We start from the raw sequence: 20,980 nt of genomic DNA on the forward strand, positions 1-20,980 counted from the left end.
ATTCCCATTTACCAAGACTCAGTGTTACTGGAGCCTAGAATAAAATAAGCCATTTCTCCTAATAGCTGTGGCACTAACAATGGCAGAAAGCAGATAAATGCTTCCAGAATGTTGGTACTTTCCAGTAGTTACCGTTTCCCCAATTTTTGCAATTAGTCGCATCACAAGATGCAAGCATGAGATGGGTGACTATATAAATTTAATAAATAAATGAAAATAAACTTGATCGATCCTGCAATTCAATAATTTTAGACACTGGGCTTAGCAAGCTTACAGATTTGTTTCTTCAAAATGCTAAGCTAGGCTTTTTTTTTCTTGTATTTTTGACTCTCACTTGATCAATTTGTTAAAAAGGCCTAGACTTGGGTTTGAACTTTTGCTCTGACAATGCTACTATACAATACCAGCCTTTGACTGAAGAAGAGAGGATGGCTTTTGACACCCAGCACTGTGTGAATAACAAGTACTACAAAACCAGTATTGTTTAAGACAAAAGTTCACCACTGAAATGGCAGTACGGTGATTGGAAAGACATCTAACCATCTTGAATGTGCTTTCTCCCAGAGGGCATAAACAACCATCAGAAAGGGTCCCGCTTAGTCAATCAGCGCCATCAGAGTTGTTCACTAAGTCTGGGGCAGAGACAGGACTCAGAGGAGTTGGACGATGCTCTTGTTCCTGCAGGTACAAACCTCACTTCACCTGTTTAATTTGAATCCTGACCTTTCCTACATAGGCCAACATATGTGAACATGCCTGGGGAAAAAACTACCAAGGGAGTGAATCAGAACATCACAGCATCTTATCTCACATTGCCAGGCAGAAACATTTAGGGATGCTTTACAGGGTTGTAGTTTCTTTGGTTGGAAGAGCAGGGAGGATGGGGCGTCTCCTTTGCAATACTTTATTTACAAATGTACAAGAACAACGCAACAGAAGTAATTAGGTATTCCTGCATCATGTTCCCAGGGAGCACTGACTGAAGCCTCAAACCAAGGTACATGTCCACAGTAGGGAACTCTAGCTCGACTCACAGACTTCTCTGCCTGGTCAGACTGCAAACATCCTGTTTCTCTTGCAAACACATGTTCTACAAAGCAAACTATGCGTATATGTTCAAGACAGCCCCATTAAAGGCCTTTGGAGGGTCATTTCTCAAATATCTGGCTCCCATTAGGTGACTTAAAACAAAACAAAACAAAACAAAACAGGAGTGGTTGTCCCATTCCCAGTAATCAAACAACCCTAATTCACAATGCTCTGCCAATAGTGGACCTGCGGGTTGAATCAAGTAAGTGTTTGAAAGGTGAGAACCTTGTGAGAAATGGAGAGTGATGTTGGGTATCTGTCATCAAGCAGATTTTTTTTTATTCTCTGATCATGATTTCAGTAGCCAGCATTTATTGTTTCTATCCATTCTGTATTTTCTGGCAGATAAACATGGGTGTTTCAGAGTTAGCATGAGAAAGTAGAGTCAACAGTCTGTCAATCTACATATTGTACTAAGCCATCATATGGTTTGTTTCATTCCAGTTTAGAGTGTTGTCTGAATGCATCTTAGGAATATTTTTGAATGAACATCAGTTAAACAAACTATGGCTTAACACAATATATAATCTCTCATTCCCAGTCCAGCCTTCCTTCGTATTGCATCCCAAGGCAATGTAGAGAGCCAGTTTGGTCTAATGGTGAAGGCATCAGGCTAGAAACTGGGAGACTGTGAATTCTAGTCCTGCCTTAGGCACAAAGCCAGCTGGGCAACCTTGGGCCAGTCACTCCATCTCAGCTCTAGGAAGGAGGCAATGGCAAACCACTTCCAAAAAACCTTGCCAAGAAAGCTGCAGGGACTTGTCAACCCTGATTTGAAGGTACCAAAAATAATAATAAAAAAAGTCAGTGGAACATTTTTCTCAGCTTGACTATATTAAGGCTCAAAACAACTGGCCTCCCAACTCAAATAAGGGGCCCATGAGAGTCCAGCCAAACACAGAATACAAAAACATTGTAGCTTTCAGTAAACCATAACCAAGCAAACTATGGCTTACCAGTCACCTTCTTTGTGGCTCCCTGATCCACTTCTGATTCCTAATTGCTGAAAATCTGTTCTTACTCACTATGTAAAAGCAGGAAACCATGAAAACTGTACCCCCACCCCAACTCAAACAGCACTCAGTTTTCATCACTGCCTTTCTACCAAAAGGTTACCCACCTCTGGCTTAGTACAATGAGTGAGTCCAATCTCTCTGTCTTAATAAGAACTAGAAAGGTTAGTAGTCACCCCAGCTAATGGACAATACCTGAGTGTGGTTGTGTTCCCATATTGACTGATTTCTGAATTAATTCATTTTTTAGATTCACCTAATGCAGTACATAATAAATTAAATAGATGGGGTAGGTTTGCTCAGCACGCTAAGCCACACCAACCCCCCCCCCCACTAACTGTGTTCATCTTAATCAAGCTTAACATATACAAATGCATGGGCTAGATCTGCCTGACTTGGTTAAGCATGTTGCGTGAACCCAGCCAGTGAGTGCACATCAACAGAGGGAGGGGGCAGGAACCCAAATCGAGGGGGTAGGTTCTTCAAAAGAACATTGAGAAGCTGGGGAGGGATGTGTACCTCAAACTTATGTCTGTTGTTCTGGGTTCCTGTGCAACTTTTGTAAATTGTATCCCTACAGAACAGCCTTTTTTGATTAGGTGGACATGCTGGCCTGGTAATGCGGGAGTTATAACCCAACACCCTTGGGTAGCTAAATTGAAAATGGCTACCCCCTCCTTTTAAATGTTGATTTATTTTCCAGCTTTACTGCGCAACATTTCTTTTACTATTATTAGCAGTTTTTCTGCAAGCCCTTTTGTCTGCTAAAAATCTTCCTTTTCCTGCCCTCCCCCAGCAAAAAGCTTAGAGGGAGCACATCACCTCCAGCGTTATGTCTTGATCACGTTTTACAGCCTCCTGCTGCCATAGTTAACTTTCGAAAAAAGTCCATTTCTATATTGCTCCTATTTATACTCCCAGAAGCAAGAAATAGCTAGGCTTCCCAGCAACTGCACGTACTGTAGCAGCACACGTGCTAGGAAACTGCAAGGGATTATAGCTGGGAACGTTGGGTGAGGTGGTCAGGTTTGCAGTTGTGGTCCTGTCTGCACGGAAAGCAACCTGCAGTATAACCTTTTGCTATCTTGGCTCTCTGCAACAATGCAACGTGTTTGCTGGGTTCACACAGCCTATTTAAGCCTAAACCATGTTAGTAAGCCACTGTTGTCAGGTTCACATAACATGCTGTGCCCAAATCATGTAGCTTATTGGTCTAGATCAGTGTTTCTCAACCTTGGCAACTTTAAGATGTGTGGACTTCAATTCCCAGAATTCCCCAGCCAGCCATGCTTGAGAAACACTGGTCTAGATAATACCATATGCTAAGAAAATAGTTGGATTCCCCCTCACACACACACAACCAAAAGTGCTTAGCCACAAGCTACTCAATTTCCCATTTAGCCTAGCTCAGCGGTTCTCAAATAGGTTGGTCTCAGATCCCTTTACATTCTTAAAGATGATTGAGGACCCCAAAGACCTTTGGTTTATGTGGGTTGTATCTGTTGATATTTACAATATTAGAAATTAAACCTGAGAATTTTTAAAATATTTGACTTTGTGGACCCCTTGAAAGGGTCTCAGGGACCCCCACACTTTGAGAACCCCTGGCCTAGCTTATTCTTTTTTTAAGAAATCATTTTGGTTCTGCTTTTTTGGAAGAAGGTCCTTTCACATGTCTCTGTATATCAACCTCAGCCTATCTCTACCATGCTTGATGCTCCTTGAACCTCCTTGAGTTTGATGCAGTTTCACTTCTGATTTCCAGGCACTTCCTTCCGGTCTTATATTCAGCAAGAGTCTGTCTCAACTTTCTTACATTTCACGGTTGTCTGAAAGCTTTCTAATACACGAATATTAGAATGTCCTGAGAGCATCCAGTATTTTGGCAAGTTACACCCACTTAACACCTGCCCTTTCTTTGCTTCCTAGAACAAGAGATTCCTCCTTCACCAGTCAGTGTTTCTTCAGCCACCCAAGCCAGGCCAAGCTGTCCTGGTAAGCCTCACTCACAATGGAGTCTAGGAAACAAGAAAGGTCTGGTAATCCATGTCCAGGGCTATATTAAGGTTTCAAACTTGTGTGTCAAGAAAAAAAAAACACAAGATGATGACCTCCGTGTCTATCATCTGGCCTTGGGGAAATTACTCTGCTTTTGTAAAACAGAAGAAGAACACCAGGCTGGGTTTCCCAAGTCATGCTAAGCCAGGTTCATTTTAACCAGGGTTTATTGAGGAAGATCACAGCCCAATTCACATGCAGCACTGCATTTTGGTTTACCCACAGCAAGGGATGACCCAAGAGCAAAACCAAATCAATCATGGGATACCTAGAGCAACACTGAGACCAAATGGCTGTGCTTGGGGGTTCTTTACCGGTTTCCCAGCCCTCATGAGTCTCTCTCTCTCTCTCACTCCATAGGATCCAGCTGCAGTCCTTCTGTTTCTGAGGGCTCCCTGAAGTCAGTGGAGAGCTTCCTAGGCCACAGGTGACTCTTTCAAAGCTACCTCTCCAGTAGAGGACTCACTGGGGTGAGCGTGGTTGGGGCAAAGAGTTGGTTGGCACAAAGATCATTCTTTGATTGACCCTGGAACAATTCTGCCCATGAAGACTGTGTGACACCAGCCCCCATCCTTGCAGTTTCTAAGCGTTGGCAGCGTTAGCATCCACTTTCATCAGCCTTCTTCGGCTTGGAGTCCTCTTGCTGCAACCGTTGAACACGGTGCTGGGAGATTCTGCGAGCTGAAGACGAACCCATCTGGAAAGCACTAAGTTGAGGAAGGCTGACTTTGAAGGGCTGATGTTTTCTCAGATGAATTAATTCTGAGCACTCCCTCTTACTCCTTAAATATTTTAGCACTGCTAGAACATTCAGTGCTGGATGAAAGTGCCCTCGCTAAAGCGGAGAACTCATAAAAAATGACAGCAAGGAAAGGAATGCAGAATTAAGAAAACGAAAGGCACAACAAAGCAGGGTTTCTCAACCTTGGGAACTTTAAGATGTGTGGACTTCAGCTCCCAGAATTCCCCAGCCAGCCATGCTGGCTAGGGAATTCTCAGAGCTGAAGTCCACACATCTTAAAGTTCCCAAGGTTGAGAAACACTGCAGTAAAGGAAGTACATTTTCAGGTAGAAGCAACCTGAAAAGGGGAAAAAAGGTGTCCAGATGAATAGAATTCATAGGATGTCAGTAATCTAGAGTAATTGTTTTTTTTTTAAGCATAGCAGAGGGAAACAAATCTTTACCAAACAATGCCCTCTAGAAGTACTTCAGTCCTCCTTCAGAATCTCCACTGGCTGGGGATAATGGAAGTTACAGCCTGGCACAGAAAGGTGGCATGATGCCGTCAAGAGTGCGGACCTGTGCCTATTCCTTAAACAGCGATGAAGAAGAAACCAACTGCAAGCCCTGACGGTTGGAAACGTGAATGCCCCTCTCCCAGCTTTTGAGATTTTGCAGTGCTGTTTGTAACCTAATGAGGACTAGAAAACTTCCAAAGGTTGATATTACAAAGCACCCTGGGCTGGGAATATCCTCGAAAGCATACAGCTCCAAACAGGGAAAGGCCAAAAGAGCTTTCCCTCTGCTTAGTTCATTCTGAGTCAACTAACCCAGGACAGCCTCAGAAAGGTGGCAGAGCCATGATCCAGCCTAGTTATTGCTGGTTGGCACAGATAGCTGGGGGGCCAGGACGGGCTTTCATGGATTGGCCGTGTTGGCTGGCCACTGTAAGAAAGAGAAGGCTACCTTACAACAAGCAGGTTGGGCAAGAAGGGGGACTACAGTTCCACGGTGGCCTGATCAAGGATTTTACCCAGAAGGCTTTTGTCTCTGCAGATTTGGTGGCCAGCGGAGGCGCCAAGGTTTAGCATTACGCCCACAGTGCCTGAGCCCAGAAAGTGAGCTGTCCTCGTGCGACAACGCCATCCATGACTACCTCCCGCTGGTAAGACCTCTCTCCCCCCCAGCATGCCTGTTAAGGAGGGGCTGTATCAGCCAAGCATGCCCTGCCTTTTCTGCTAGACTGTGGCTCGCGACTCAACCCTACAAGTCTTGCCTTCCCAGCATGGTAGTCAACGGGAACAAGGCTTTGGGGTTGCTTATCCCTCTTGGGAATCCAGGGATGATCCATAGAAAACTGGGCTAGGCGAAGTTGCTGGAATTAAAGGAGAGCGCCCTAAAGGCTCGTGACCTAATTCAAAAGGAAGCTGAAATACACCTCCAACTTCCCAACAGGTGCAGCTGCAGCAAGCCCCAGGCATGTTCCACCTGAGCGAGACCTTCTCAGAAGCTGTCCAGATCCCCCTGGACCGCTTATGCCGGGCCTCCCCCTATCCCTCCCACCGTGCCAGCCTGAGCCCTGCCTCCAGCACCTCTCCCTGGGCTCTGATCACCAAGAGTGGCCCAAAGCCACCAGCACACCAGCCTTCCCCAGAAGCTGACGAAGAGGGAGTCAGGACAAGCAAGGAGGGGGTGACGGAGCCGGACTCCCCATGCTCGCCCAGCACGTGCTCAGAAGTCCTGAGCGCTGCCGTGTGGGCACAGGCAGACAGCGGCAGGGGCTCTGAAACAGACGCCTGCGACCATTCGCCAGATGCTTCCGAGGGGAGCATCAGCCTGCAGGAGGCGGGTTTGGAGGCAGAGGAGGGAGACTTAGAGAGCACAAGTTGGGCCACAGCTGTGGCGTTAGCCTGGCTGGAGCACCGCTGTGCTGGCTTTTTTGTGGAATGGGAGCTGCTGGCAGCCAAAGCGGACGCCTGGCTGCGTGGGCAGCAGCTGCCAGAAGGCGTGGACGTGGCCGCCCTGAAAGCAGCAGCACGCCAACTCTTCCTGCTGCTTCGCCACTGGGACGAGAACATCAAGCTGAACATGTTGTGCTACAACCCAAATAACGTGTGACGAGCAGGCGAGGCTTTCAGTTTTATGAGGCCAATAAAGCGAATGGATCCAGAGCCTGTATTGCTCAGGATATTCTTTCTCAGGCTGGGGATATGGTATTATTTTGCTGATGGTGGACAGCTTCAAAAAAATCAAGGCTATTCTCTAATCCCATTCAGTGTGCCGCTTTACTAAAGGTAAAGGTATAATCCCTTGTTTTTAGGGAGGAGGAGAGGGTTAGGGTTACTTAACAGAAAAATTGTCCACTCTTGACAATCTGCCCGTTGTGTGATTTTGAACAGAAGAGTTGGTATACAGTATCTATAGATCTAACAAGCATGATCAAAAGCATCACTCTGGAATGAGCCACAAAATCTTTTTAGCAGTCAGCCCAGCGTGAAAAATTTGTTGAGTGCAAGAAATTTGTAAGTACACATGTGAACAGATATTTTTACCCTTGGCCTTCAGAGAAAATAGGAGAGCCCCCATGCTGAGCCAAATCACTGACCCAATTCACCACATCTTGCTCCTGCTGATAACTGCACATCTTCTGGGCTTTCATCCAACTCTCAACAGCACCCAAAGAAGGATGCCAGGATTCTTCCTGGTGGGCTCTAGTACTTCATGAGCCGGTCCTGTATCTGTTTAGTTTCCTGATCAGGACACAGTGTCATAAACATCAAATAATTTCATATTACAAACCAGGTAGTCCTTGTTTAGTAACTGCCTCAAATAAATTCGCAAATATGAAAGTAATAAATGGTAATAAAAAATTCATTTTCCAACCAATGTGCACCTTTATGACAACAAATGCCTTCAGTGTGAAACTGATCAAGGTCTGGTCAGTTTCAAGCACCATCTCTAGCTGGCCAGAGGGTTTTAATCAACTATAGTATTTAAGGTCACAGAGCTCAGCTTGTTAACTTGCCCTTAGCCCTTTTTGGGGAAGCCCTGTAATCTGGAGACAAGCAGCTTAGGAAGAGAGAGCTTGTTTAAGTAATCTCTCCCTCCTGTAAGGGGGCAAAAAAAAAGGGGGGGGAATGAGTCAGGCACAGGACACTGTACAAGAAAACTATCTGAATGAGAGGGCAGCAACCAGCAATCTTTGCAGTGTGTCTCTCACGTGTTCACTTAGTGACCATTTCACTTAACAACCAAGTTGTCGGAACCAACTGCAGTCATTAAACAAGGACTACCTGTAGTCAAATTCTGAAACTAGATTATACTAGCAAAATAAGCCACTGAAGTCATCTCAGTATGACTGTTTAAGAAATTTAGTTTTGAAAATCTTTTTAAAAGCAACAATGCAAACATGGAAGACAGCAATACTAGTCAGGTCCATAACAAAAGGTTGGAGCTTCTGCTGAGGGTGCCAGCCAACCAATGGATACTTCATTCTATTCCCAGCCCCCAAACCTGCCCATATTCTGAGCATCTTCTATTGTCCTTGCGCTGTGGCATTCTAGGAAAAAGCAGCTTTATGTACGTTACATACGTATACAAACACTGGGGATTTTCAAGTCATTCCTGCACTTCCCCATTTCTCAGCAGCCCTACCCTGAGCATTAACCTGTTAGCTGCTGAGTACTACTAGAGGGAATGATTTGTCACTGGGCATATTAAAAAAATCTTGCCCCCAACTTGACACAACTCACGGCAATAGTGTTTGATCCACCTTAAAAAGCCTGGAAATCCAATTTCCAAAAACACTGACTTTGTAGGATGTCACATCCTGTGACAATGCATAAATTGCAGCCGCATGAAGCCTCGTGTCCAACCATTACTGTCCTTTATTGAAGATATTCCACATTATCTTTGATGTGAAGATAAACTCTGCTGACTCCCATTCTGTATCACCCTTTAACCACAGCAAAGAGAAGGCAGCGTCTCACCCTGAGCATCAGGCACCAGGAAGGTTTGTGAACAGCCCTCATCGGTTGTCCTCAGCAATGTCCAATTTGTCCAGATTATATTGTCCCTATTCTGATTCATTTTCATTCCGCCTTTTTCAACTGCTGCTTCTCCTCCTGAGAAGACATTGTCCCACACCACAGCTGCAGAAGGATGATTCCATGACACACATGGAGAGAAGCTGAACTGTAAACGGTTGAGGGATACGTGTTCCATGAGAGCTCGATTAAACCTAGAATAAGCACCCTGAGGCAAGACCAAGAGAAGAAAACCGTGGCTTAGCTTTTGGCAGAAACCACTAAAAAATGTGACATGCCTGCTAACAGGAAAGGGAGGAGTTTTCCTATTATTCCCCGCTGTGGTAAAAATACATAAATGCATGACAGATGAATTCTAGAGAAAGGATGAACTTTCACTTGGTGACCTGGAAGCAAAGTTGATATTTGGGGGGAAATGATGTGTCCCAGACTGTCACATGCATACAAAGGGCCTTTCTTCCCTCCTCCCTTCCCCTCCCACGTTAAGCTTATTTTAGGATATATATTATAAGTTCTTTGTGTTTTCCTGCCTCAAAATGGTAGGAGCAGGGCAACCAATTTTGGACAAGCAGGTAGGTGGCCACTAGCAACCTGGAATCTTGGGCTGCCCACTCCTCTTCCCCCAGGCCTCATCCTTTACACCTGCTTCAATTGGTCGCTATTCAAGTAGGTTAAATGAAGGATCATTTTCTACAACTTTGTGGCTAGGATGATACCACACACTAACAATTAACAAACCAAATGGCTGAGTTCACATTGGTCAGGTAGAGCAGGGTTCCTCAACCTCAGCAACTTTAAGACGGGTGGACTTCAACTCCCAGAATTCCCCAGCCAGCCATGCTGGCTGGGGAATTCTGGGAGTTGAAATCCACCCGTCTTAAAGTTGCTGAGGTTGAGGAACCCTGAGGTAGAGCATGAATATGCATCGTTAATGTCTTAATTATGAACATTTTAACTTTTTAATGCCTTTAAATGAGATTAGCATCACTTCATTTTCTAGGTATCATTTTCTTTCGATCCTCACTCCTTAGAATCCTCTCTCCCATTTGGTGAAACACCCGAAACTTAAAGAAAAACAAGCCATGCGTCTGATAAAATGGATTCCAGCCCATGAAAACTTAAGGAAACCTTCCTAAACTGGGGGGTTATCCAGATCTAACTTAAATGGTACAATAGTACTGATTCTGCACCAATCAGTTTCATGTTTTTTTAACATTTCTACTTTAAGCTTCTGGTAAAAGCTGCCTTAGTTACTGTAAGGCATCTGATATTAAATTTAATTTTGTTCAATGCTATTTTTTCCCTCCTACAAGATTATATTGGATTTGGCTGGCTGGTACTATTTTAACACATTAGTCATCTCTTCCTCACTCCCCAAAGTCAATTTTGATGTTTTACTTATAATTCAGACATCAGGTTGATGGGTGTGTCTGTGTGTTTAGCAACCTTAAACTACCATTAGGGGAGAAAAATGACCCTCCATTTATCTCAAAAAAGTGACAGATAAATCCAAGTACCCCCTTCTTCTGGAGGCAGTGAAGCAGTGGCTCAGGAACCTCAGTGGCCAGATAACTGCTGATGCGCGCGCGCACACACACAGACACACACACACACTCCTACTGAAAACAGCAACAAATTCTCTCCACCTAGCACACAAGCTTCACAGTATGGAGAGAACAAGTGCAATGCTGGCACACGTGAAGAGGCTCTGAAATGTGACAAGGATCCTTGGCTTGTATCCCTACCCCACATGGCCCATGGAGGTACATACTTTAGTAGGTGGGCAAGCTTCTTGGGCGGCATGCACCAGAGCAGGTAGGGCAGAGTATGGAAATACCACACATAGAACTGGTAATGCAAGGAGCGGCTGAAGCAAATTCCAATGAAGTTAGAAGTGAAGAGAGTAAAAACGACTTGTGGCCTTCGGTTAAGGAAAAGTTGCACAGTGCAAAACAACTCTGAGATGGATGCTGGGCAATGCCCTAACTGCTGATGATCAGCTCTTCCCACAACATCTTTCAGACCCAGAAAGCAAAAGGATATGATTTGCTGAAAGGGGTTCTGGATGGTTCTTCCTCTTAGCCGGGTCCTTTAACAGGTACAAGATGTTTTCATCAGATCTGCAGGGGAATTGTTACGATCAGTGAAAAAAATGGGGCAGTTTCATGGTGGAGCTTCAGCCAGGACTGCTCGATTAGCCCCATCTATACGTGAGTTTCTGGGGTGACGTCCACCTTTGTTCCAACACTGCTGACCTTATACATGAAGACAAATCCAGCTTTGCATGTATGCGGAATCCACAGAGTTGGAAGTGGGCACACAGGGCAGGTGGTCCAGCCCAAGACTACAGGCTAGACTGCAAAGCCTGGAAGAAGGCAATGGCAAGAAACCATTTCCAAGAAAAGCAAGAGTTCAGTTTTGCCCTTATTAGTCCATATCCTATTTGAGCTCTGGAAAAAAAAATTGGCAATTCCTCCTGACCGTCTTAGCTCACTGTGCTTCCCCTCAACGTGGAAAGGAAGTTAACTGCACTGTAAGCTTATGCAACAAATTGCCATCAGTCTTAGATACATCTTAACTTTTAATCTCACCTGTTAACAAGCATGGGTATAGGCTGGGATGAGAGAAAGCTTGATGAGGGCTTGATTAACAATGGATGGTAGATTCACAGCTACCCATAACAGTTACACTTCCAAAGTGTAATCCGGAGGTCAAGAGCAAGTATAAGGCAAGACAGTTATCTTCGTTTTTTGTATATAAGCTGTCTACATGGTCCATGCGGGAGGCAGAATGCCACTTTCACTCTCCATAGAGCCTTTCATTCTGATTAAGTCAACCCTATTCTTATGGTGGAGTTTCAGGATTAAATAGGATTTGAGCAGAGGACTCTGATCCGGTTCTAAACTCCCAGGGCAAGATGATCCTGGCCTCATCACATTAGGGTATCATCTTGTGGCCAGGGTGAGAAACCTTGGCCGACCGCACAGGAACAGGAAATAAAAAAAAAAAAGAGTCCATCTCGAAGTAGAAGGCTAAGCCACAGAACTAGATAATTAAAAGCATAAGGCAAGTTAAAATTGTGGCGGATTTGGGGTGTGCTACAGTTGTTTTTATCATCCCAGTCACAGAAGCTCACCAAGTAACTTGGGGCCAATTATTCTCTCTCAGCCCAGCCAACCCCAGAAGGTGGAAAAATAAGAGGGGGGAGACCTGCATACCACCTTGAGCTCTAGAGGAAAAGTGGGATACTTATGACCATCATGAGACTGAGAAAAATTCTTGTTTTCCGCTCTCTCCCTCTCTGAGGAAAATAGCAGCAAATACAACAAAAATATCTTTCTGTGTCTCTCTAGCAGGGTGGTAGAAAATAAAAACCACTCCCATCAATGTCGGGCCTGGGGGAATCCCCAGGACTGCCGCCTCTCACCTGTGCCACCTGTTTAGTGCAAAGAGCGCCAGGACCGTTAAGTGGAGGGTCAACAGCGCCAGGTGAAAAGCCCGGTGTTGGAAAACCTCTTCGGGCAAGAACCGCCAATTCACGGTCCACTTGAAGAGGAACTGGCGACCCAAATCAAAGGAACGGGCCACATATCCCACGGGGTTCTCCATCAGGAAAGGCAAGCCCAGGGCGATCTGCAAGAGACGCACAAGCTCGCAACCGTCTTGCCCAGAATCACATAGCAAGCTAGCATCTTGACTCCCAAGCGCTGGGAGGCTTAACAACATGTGGAGAAAGGGAGGGGAAGGAGCGAGAGCAGGCCAGACTAGCCCAGCAACAGACTTTGCTCTATTTAGAGGGGTCTGTGTACCAGTTCTTTTCCCATCACACCCTGAACCACAAGCTAGCCAACCACGTTACGCCCATGTGGCTAACTGATGGTTTGGTGTATTCGGGAGACCCAGGAGGCTGGGTCCCTTCGGCAGAGCTTGGCTAACTGAACCATGTGTGCACACCAAGCTATGGTTGTTTTTAAGCCCGCAAGACTTGTCAGACTCCACGGGAGAACAGGACTCCCGACTGTCAAGCCCCAGCCGTGTCTTCTTCAATCTGGTGGCTCTGGATGTGTGGACTACAACTCCCAGAATTCCCAGCCACTATGCCTGCTGCTGAGAATTCGGGGGGGTTGGAGACCAGATCTTTAGAGAATGAGAGTCTGGGGAAAGTTGCCAGGGTTCGAAGTCCTGTGTTTGCAAAATATATTTCACCTAACTGGCTAACAGTCATTTATACATATTGCAGTGTGGGTTTTGTACAACAGTCTGAACCAGGAACTAAATCCACACGTTAGGCTCACACAAAACACTAGGATAAAGTGTGGCTGAGTTGTGCAAACCCGGCCACTATTTATGAACACTGCTAAGGAATCTCATCTAAGAGAGAAACTACTGAATCCTGGGTTGCCATTAATTCAACCCAAAATTTTAGCCAGACAAAGAAAGAAAGAAAGAAAGAAAGAAAGAAAGGAAGGAAGGAAGGAAGGAAGGAAGGAAGGAAGGAAGGAAGGAAGGAAGGAAGGAAGAAAGGAAGAAAGGAAGAAAGGAAGAAAGAAAGAAAGAAAGAAAGAAAGAAAGAAAGAAAGGAAGAAGGAAGGAAGGAAGGAAGGAAGGAAGGAAGGAAGGAAGGAAGGAAGGAAGGAAGGAAGGAAAGAAAGAAAGAAAGAAAGAAAGAAAGAAAGAAAGAAAGAAAGAAAGAAAGAAAGAAAGAAAGAAAGAGGGAGGGAGGGAGGGAGGGAGGGAGGGAGGGAGGGAGGGAGGGAGGGAGATGTAATTTTGTTTCTGCATAATTATCTAATCAGCTGACACATACAAACGGCTGTCAAGATGAACTGAATGAAATCCTTCAACTCAAAGGAAAAGAGGGAGGTTAGTGTTGGGTAGTGCAAGACAGGTCAGAATACAGTTGTGAGATCAAAGCCCCAGTCTAACGCTATTTGCACACACGGAGAGTGGCCTGGTACGAACTCAGGCCATTTGTCTTTCAACACAGGTAGCCCTCCTCAGCCACACCACCCGATCTTGCTGCAAAACAGCAGGAGCTCCAGCCCCTCCTCTTCTTACCTGCAGGACTGCGCAGATCGCAAGCTTTGGAAGGGCACCTCGCAGGCCAAAGCGCTGGAGGAGGAGGAAAAGGAGACCCGGCGCAAAGAGGAGAATGTTCATTTTCACAGATACAGCCAGACTGGAAGGAAAGAGGAAAGAGGTATGGTGGGGGGGTGAGGTCATGTGATCATGATTTGTGACCTTTTTTTACAATGGTTGTAATGCAAATCACCACGGTTGTTAAGCGAATCACGTAGTCATTAAGCGAATTCCAGCAAAAAATGTCCATGGGGAAGCTGGATTTGCTTAATGACTGCAGTGATTTGCTTTATGACCATCGTAAAAATGGTTGTAAAATTGGGTCCAGTCATTTGGTGACTCATTTAATGACTGTCCCACTTAATGATCAATTTTCTGGTCCCTATTGTGGTCGATAAGTGAGGACTACCTGTATGTTTTGTTGAATAAACCACAATTGGCTGGGCTTACACAACAGATAAAACCAAATTAGTTATGGCTTAGCATAAGATATGAATCCAGACTAACTCATGAACGGAATTCAAGGCAGGCAGAACTGAGGCCGAAAGAAGAGATGAACGATGCTCAAAAAGCAACAAACATGCCTGTGTGGGTAAGGCCTGTCTCATTTGATCTGTAGTTCGTTGACTAGGATAGAAGGGCTGGGCATCTTCATCACACCAAGGCATAAACCCTGGCTTATAATCCCCCACAAAGAGTCCACATGTTGTGTTAAGCCAACACCAGACAAAAGGACTTTGGACAATTGAAGGGAACACAGACGGTTATAGGTGTTCGCATGCCAAGCCCTCTTAGGGCTACCCACCATTCTCTAGCCTAGGAGGTGAAACTTTTTCACCACAAGCCTCCGATGAAAAGCAGATGGCCTGACTGACATGGAAGGAGAAAGCCTGGAAAGCACGCAAAAGGCCGTTCTGCGGAGGATGAATCTCAGGCTTTCCAAGCTTGAGATGGGCCAGGTCACCCGGCAGGTACCTCTGCAAGGCACTGCTTTGCCTCCCCACTCCCCATCACCAGCAAAGGGGATCCCAGGGCAGCTCACCTAAAGCAGAAGCAGCCCCAGGACCAGCTGTCCTCCAGGAAGAGGTTGACAGCCACGAAAAGGATGGCCATGGCTACCGGATCATTGAAGAGGCGCAAGACGAAAATGGAGTGGATGCGGTAGGAGGCACAACACATGAAGAAGAACACGTAGGGAGGGACCTGCCACAGAGAGAGCAGTGAGGAGTCAGGCCCACCCCCACCGATGCCGCCTGGACTGAGGTCTAGGTGGGTAATATCCCCCCTGGTACATCTGTTTCTTGTCCTACGTGGAGCCATGCAGAGCGAAGAAGGCCTCACTTCTTCCAACCACTGGAAGGGCAACCTGGGGCTTCTTTGTTTGACAAGCCACCAGCAGAAGTCACAGTAGGTGGCAGCACCTCTCTAAACCAGGTTGCTCTTTAAATAACTGTGGTGAGCTCTAATTAGTCCCTGGATGGGAGGCCACCCGGAAATCATAGGGCTGTAGCTTAGATTTGGAAGTTGAAAAAAAAATCCCACTTATGCATTGCTCCCACAAAAATGGATGTCCCCTGTAGTCACCAGGAGTCAAAGTCAACACAAGGAGACTTGACCCTGACCTTGCCAACAGCAGCTGCAAAATGCGTTAACAGCCCTTCTTTCTTTTCCAACACAGGAATTTATGTATCACCCTTCAGCACAAAAGCATAATGGCTTGAAAACTCAGGGAGGGGAAAAAACACACACCCTAAGCTTCCAAATTCCACAGTATTACTTAACACCAGACTTCCTCTGGGACAGCAAAAAGGTCCTTTTTATTACTGCTACCTAAATCGCTGCATGCCTTGTACGCTGCAAGCTCCATAAAATGAATAATTCATGACCTGAGCCATGACGCTTCCTAGAACCCTCTCTCCCCACAGTGAAGCTGCCCCCCTTTAAGCCTTTGTTTTTAGGCCATATACATTCTTCCTGGGTCATGGGATTCGGGGCTCGGGGTGGGCCTGCAACAGGAAAATGGATCCTCTTTAGCGCTTCCCGAAATCCCGTCACAGCTCCTGACCTTGTTGGTGCGGCTGTAGATGCGGAAAACAAGCAGCAGGGTGGCAAGGTACAGGGCGGCAAAGAAGTACTGCGCCAGGCGGATGTTGGTGCCTCGGCCAGTGGCGTAATACAGACCCATGAAGATATAAACAAAGCCAGCGGGGTACCTGCAGCGTGGGAGAGAGAAAGCGGGAAGGAAAGAGGAAGGAAAGAGAACCTCCTTGGCGTTCATGCTTGTTTTTCCAAGGACAGGACTCCTGCTCTCCCTCTGTTCATGGCATACATGGCACAGGGCCTGGTTGCTTGAGGGACTGCCTGTCTCCCATAGCATCTGCCCGACTGACTCAATCTTGCAGGATTGGCACACCCAGGGTTCCTTCCATTAAACAATGTCACCCCTCAGGACCCCAGAAGCACACTTTCTCTGTAGCAGTGCCTGCCCTCTGGAACAAGGTTCCCCCCTGAGATCCGGATGGCGCCCCATTCTGCTGTTGTTCAGAAGAGCTGTGAAAACCTGGATCTTCACCCAGGCATTCAGCAAGGGAGAGTAAGACCCCTTGTTCACCGTCCGATCTGTCATGTTTGCCATCTTTCATTGGTTTTAATGTAATTTCTTTGATTGTTGTGGGCCACCCAGAGTCATTGGATGTCAAGTGGTGTACAAGTTTAATAAATTACTATTATTACTATTATTATATACTCTCAACAGCCTCCATAAGCTTGGAAGTTCATAGGTACTCACACAAGGGGGCCTGTGTCCCCCTTTAGTTGCGTGTAATCCAGGGTCCCGTTCACAACACCCTCTACCTCATCCATGTAGGCTTTCCAGTCGATCTCAGTATCTGTGGGGAAAGCATGCACAGATGCTCATCAGTTCAGCTGCCAGAAGGCCTGGGCTCTCAAAGAACTCTAAAATAGCCCCAACAGCCTACTCTCTTGAGCTCACCATCCCATAGTCAAGTTCAAGTGATCAAAATGTGCCTGGTGGCCCCCTCACCATTTTCTCCTGCTACACCACGTGATCATACTTTGGAAAGGACCCTTCCCAGTATTATTTGGACTAGTTTTCAGTAGCCATGAGGACAGGTAATGGATATTTTCCTAGTGTTTCATATTTTTCTCTATAACTTTTTAGCAAAAGTCATTGTTGCTGGATTTGACTCCTAACCTAACATTTCCTAAATAAATTGACAGACAACCAACAATTTTGATATGATGGAACATGTACTTGTGTTCAACATACAATGCGCAGTTCCCTAGAGGTGTGCAAAATACTTCAACCTAGGAACATCCTGACGCTGAAAGCCGCTTTCCAGTCTCACTGGAAGGGTTCAGAGGTCTTACTGGAAGCATTTCAACCTTGCAAAGGACTATTCCAGCTTTTGCTTTGCCATTGGAAAAGCCAAATTCAAGGTCAGAATGTTTCTAATAAGGCATTCTGACCGCAGAACGCTACTAGTTTAATAGGAATGGAGTGTGGTTTCATGTAAAACGCTGTTTTTCAATGTTGGCAATTTTAAGATGTGTGAAGTTCAACTCCCAGAATTCCCCAGCCATTATGCTGGCTAGGAAATTCTGGGAGTTGAAGTCCACACATCTTAAAGTTGCCAAGGTTGAAAAATGCTGATGTACACGGTGCTAAGATACTACTGTTTTAATTAACTGAAAACTTAATTTGCATGGCCTCTGCACACATGAAATTAGTTTGCCAGTCAGATAACAGATGAACTCACATCTCCACTGACATCAGAAAGCTATTGGCTACATTCACCAACACTTAACCTGGTTACTGGATTAAGCTGTTTTCAGGACTGATATGATAATGGCGAACTAATAAAAGTTAGGTTTGCACACACATGCTATGCTACAAAAATGCCTAATGTGAATACTAAGTTTAGCATATGTGCAAAAGCATCTGCTTGATCTACTGACCTAGAATTATAGAAACACAAGGGCTGGAAAGGGCCACTGAGGCTGTCAAGTACACACATATGCACACACACACTTGCTCAGTGAGAGAATTTAAATTAAAGCAACTTGGACTGATGGCTGACCAGTCTCTGCCCACAGAAGAGAAATCCCCCACCTCTCTGGGGAACGGGTTCACTGCCAAACTGTTCTTAACTGTTAAGGACTTTTTCCTCTAGCAGTCAAGCTAACAGTGACTGCTTGTGTGAATGGCCAAAAAGCGGGGGGGGGGGGGGGAACCCTCCTAAGAATTGGTTCAGGCTTCAAGACACATAACATCTGAATGTCCGTTTCCCTGGGTATCCCTCACACAGCCTGCAATCCTAGGAAGACATACAACTTCTTTACAAGATTCGGTTTCCAGCTACTTAGTTTAATAGAAAAAGAAACAAGGAGGCAATCAATGCCTGATCAGACTGAAGAACGAGATGGAGAGATTCTTCCCTTCTTTCTTCAAGATTACAGAGAGGGAAGAGGAAATATTTCTTCCAAGCGTGCCTTGTTAAATCTACGCAATCCCTGTCAGATGCCGGGACCGCCGCCAAGCTGGATGAGGGGCATCCAGAGGGGATGAGGGCACGGCGGCTTAGGCTCCGGGGCAGCAAAAGATACCCCTGCACGGCTCCGATTCTATTCTTGGTGCCCCTCGCCCGCCGGCCCACCCACCCTAGGGAAATCCTCCCTCCCCTCACTCACCAAGACGCTAGTCCTCAAGACTTAGCACCGCCCCAAGTACCCTCCAGGCCCCGCCTGTGCTCGGCCACCCCCCCTTCCGCCCCCCCCCATCGGGGCGCCCTCCCGGGGGTCTGGCCAGGCCCCGCGTTACGCAGCCTGCACGGGCTACGGGAGCTGGAGTCCGACCCCACCGGGCGGCCCAGGAGGGGCAGCGCCGCGGCGACTCACATGCCACCCTCCGGATGACCCAGAGGTTGACCCCCACTTCGGCCAAGCAGAGGCAGGCGGCCACCAGCGGGGTGAAGCGCGGCTCGAAGAGCACCAGGTGCTTCTCCTGCCAGGCCCGGCGCAGGCCCCGGGGCAGGAGCGGGTGCCCTGGCTCCGCCGCCCCCTTCCTCCGCGGCCCGAGCGCCGGCGCCATCGCCCTCGTCCAGCCCGCCCGCCGGCGCCACCGGCAAAGCGCTCCCCGGCCGGCCTCGCCCGGCGCCAGCAGTTCCGGGCGCGGAAATGCCCCCCCCAAGGCCCGTCCTCTTCTCGACGGAGTTGAGAAGGGGCGGGGGAGGCGCCGGCTCCCCAGGGCTGCGCAGCTCCGGGCTTTCCCGGTGGTCTCCCGTCCAGGTAGAGATCAAACAAGGCCAGCTCAGCGCTGCCCTCTAAGTCGGGTGTTTGCAAATACTGCTCCTGGAGGTGCAGTTTCCTTTGCAAGAACACGCAGAGTGTTTCCCCTTGCCTTCCCCCAGGATGCTGGGAACCCTGGGCTCTCCTGGTGGCCTCCCATCCAAGCCCTCACCTCTATTAACTTCCCAGGGCCCTGCCAAGGCTGCCAAGAGCTGAATCCATGGCGAGGCAAGGTGTAAAGAACGTGCCTGATTTTGTCTGTATTTGCAACCGTATCAGATTGTTGGAACAACTTACTATGAAGTTAAGACCAAACTTTATTCCAGTAAAGTAACAACAATGAAAATGAAGGGAAATAAATCCTCATGGCAGATGCATAATGCTGTGCTGTTTCCTTGGAACAAAGGACATCTGACTCAAGAAAGGGCCTGTATTTAGTCACTGATAAATAATTAGCACTCCCTCTGACCTGAAGTTTTATTATCTTCCTTCCCAACACCATCACACACACACACACACACAAGCTCCTGCTCCCTATGGAAACTTATCCCATTATGTATGTTTTAGTTTTTATTAACATTTGCAAGAGGTTTAACCCAGAAAGGAAGTGCCTACACTTTTATTCCATGTTTTCACTTTTTAAAGAAGTCTTCATCCACGACATACTAAGCTCAACCGGTATTAACCTTTCCTAGTCTTTTACAGCTTCAACAGCCTGTGCCAGCATCACGTTGGATGAGTTTATGGATCAACGTGCAGCATCAACTCAGAAAACGGGTCAGCTCGGTCACCAGGTGAAGCAGGTGGTGCGAACCCAGCCAATAACTGAGGTCCTTCCGTTCGGCAAAATAGCACCAGGCCGAGGCGTGCTTTAGGTTTTCTGCGATTCCAGGTATGCCCCTGATCTGGAAGAAGGGCAGTCCAGAGTCCTGGTCAGCCTGAAAGGCAAGAACCGCTTCACACGACACAACCAGGTCACGCACAGTGTGGCTCATGCTGACTTTTAAGTTTTCCTCATCCTTCGGCTGAGAATTCCTAGCTTCGTAGGTTAATTTAGGGCTCAAGCTACAGTACAAACCCAGAAGCGGGCCCATTCGATGACCAGGGTTAGGCACGGGGGGCAAGCCCAAAACGCAGCCACAGAGCCACGCACCACCACGAAAAGATTCCACAGCAAGCCTGCCCTCCGGGCTGCCCCCTTTCCAAACCGAGCTCCGGAGCCCACCTCTGAGCGCTGCCTTGCCGGAAGCCAGGCAAACTGAGGCCCAGGTTGGGGGGAAGGACTCTTGGGGGAATCCTTTGGGGCAGTGTTCCTCAACCTGGGCAGCTTGAAGATGTGTGGGCTTCAACTCCCAGAATTCTGGGAGTTGAAGTCCACACATCTGGCCGGGGAAATCTGGGAGTTGAAGTCCACGCATCTTCAAGCTGCCAAGGTTGAGGAACTCTGCTTTGGGGGAAGGACCTCCAAGTTGGGGGAGAAGTTTTTGAGTCCTGGGATGACCCTTCTCGCAACACGCTGCTGCCGTACGGTTCTCTCTCTCCTGAGGACCCCCAACTCTCGGGACCCGAAAGAGGAAGCGCCCGCAAAAAAGGGTCAGCAGCTCACAGGGACCCAAACGCTCCAAGGACGCGTTTCCGGGGGGAGCGCTTTTACCCTCACTCCCGCT

The 20,980-nt window shown here is 47.1% G+C and overlaps 2 protein-coding genes across 6 annotated transcripts in view; one reads left to right on the forward strand and one right to left on the reverse strand.

Annotated features, from left to right (window-relative positions):
• The window catches only part of VWA5B2 (von Willebrand factor A domain containing 5B2), a 57,813-nt gene extending 50,766 nt beyond the window's left edge, over positions 1-7,047 (forward strand). For 4 of the 5 annotated variants that reach the window (XM_088132444.1, XM_088132443.1, XM_088132445.1 and 1 more), the window contains 5 exons: positions 565-684; positions 4,032-4,097; positions 4,521-4,587; positions 5,938-6,046; positions 6,337-7,047. In XM_088132444.1, the coding sequence (XP_087988570.1) occupies positions 565-684; positions 4,032-4,097; positions 4,521-4,587; positions 5,938-6,046; positions 6,337-6,999 (1,025 nt within the window). In that variant the 3' untranslated portion in view covers positions 7,000-7,047. The remainder of the gene's footprint in view (positions 1-564; positions 685-4,031; positions 4,098-4,520; positions 4,588-5,937; positions 6,047-6,336) is intronic. The other variant, XM_088132446.1, reaches the window with a different exon arrangement.
• Positions 7,048-8,236: 1,189 nt separating this feature from the next.
• Positions 8,237-19,163, reverse strand: ALG3 (ALG3 alpha-1,3- mannosyltransferase). Its single transcript, XM_088132448.1, has 9 exons — positions 18,924-19,163; positions 16,795-16,894; positions 16,072-16,219; positions 15,049-15,209; positions 13,986-14,106; positions 12,355-12,560; positions 10,970-11,047; positions 10,699-10,842; positions 8,237-9,135 (listed from the first exon to the last, which is right to left on the reverse strand). The coding sequence occupies exons 1-9, from the start codon at positions 19,114-19,116 to the stop codon at positions 8,973-8,975; spliced, it is 1,314 nt and encodes a 437-aa protein (XP_087988574.1). The 5' UTR covers positions 19,117-19,163; the 3' UTR covers positions 8,237-8,972.
• Between the last annotated feature and the right edge of the window lie 1,817 nt (positions 19,164-20,980).

Source organism: Python bivittatus, unplaced genomic scaffold (assembly GCF_059951505.1).
Source record: "Python bivittatus isolate LINGU-HERP-01145 unplaced genomic scaffold, Pbiv_v1 ctg000980_np1212, whole genome shotgun sequence".
Lineage (NCBI taxonomy): Eukaryota > Metazoa > Chordata > Lepidosauria > Squamata > Pythonidae > Python > Python bivittatus.

Coding starts and splice junctions, on each gene's coding strand:
- ALG3 (XM_088132448.1), bottom strand. CDS start 19,116: ATGGCGCCGGCGCTCGGGCCGCGGAGGAAGGGGGCGGCGGAGCCAGGG. Junction 15,210..16,071: donor TCTACAGCCGCACCAACAAG/GTCAGGAGCTGT, acceptor TCTCTGTGGCAG/GTCCCTCCCTACGTGTTCTT. Junction 11,048..12,354: donor GCACTAAACAGGTGGCACAG/GTGAGAGGCGGC, acceptor ATTCCCCTGCAG/ATCTGATGAAAACATCTTGT.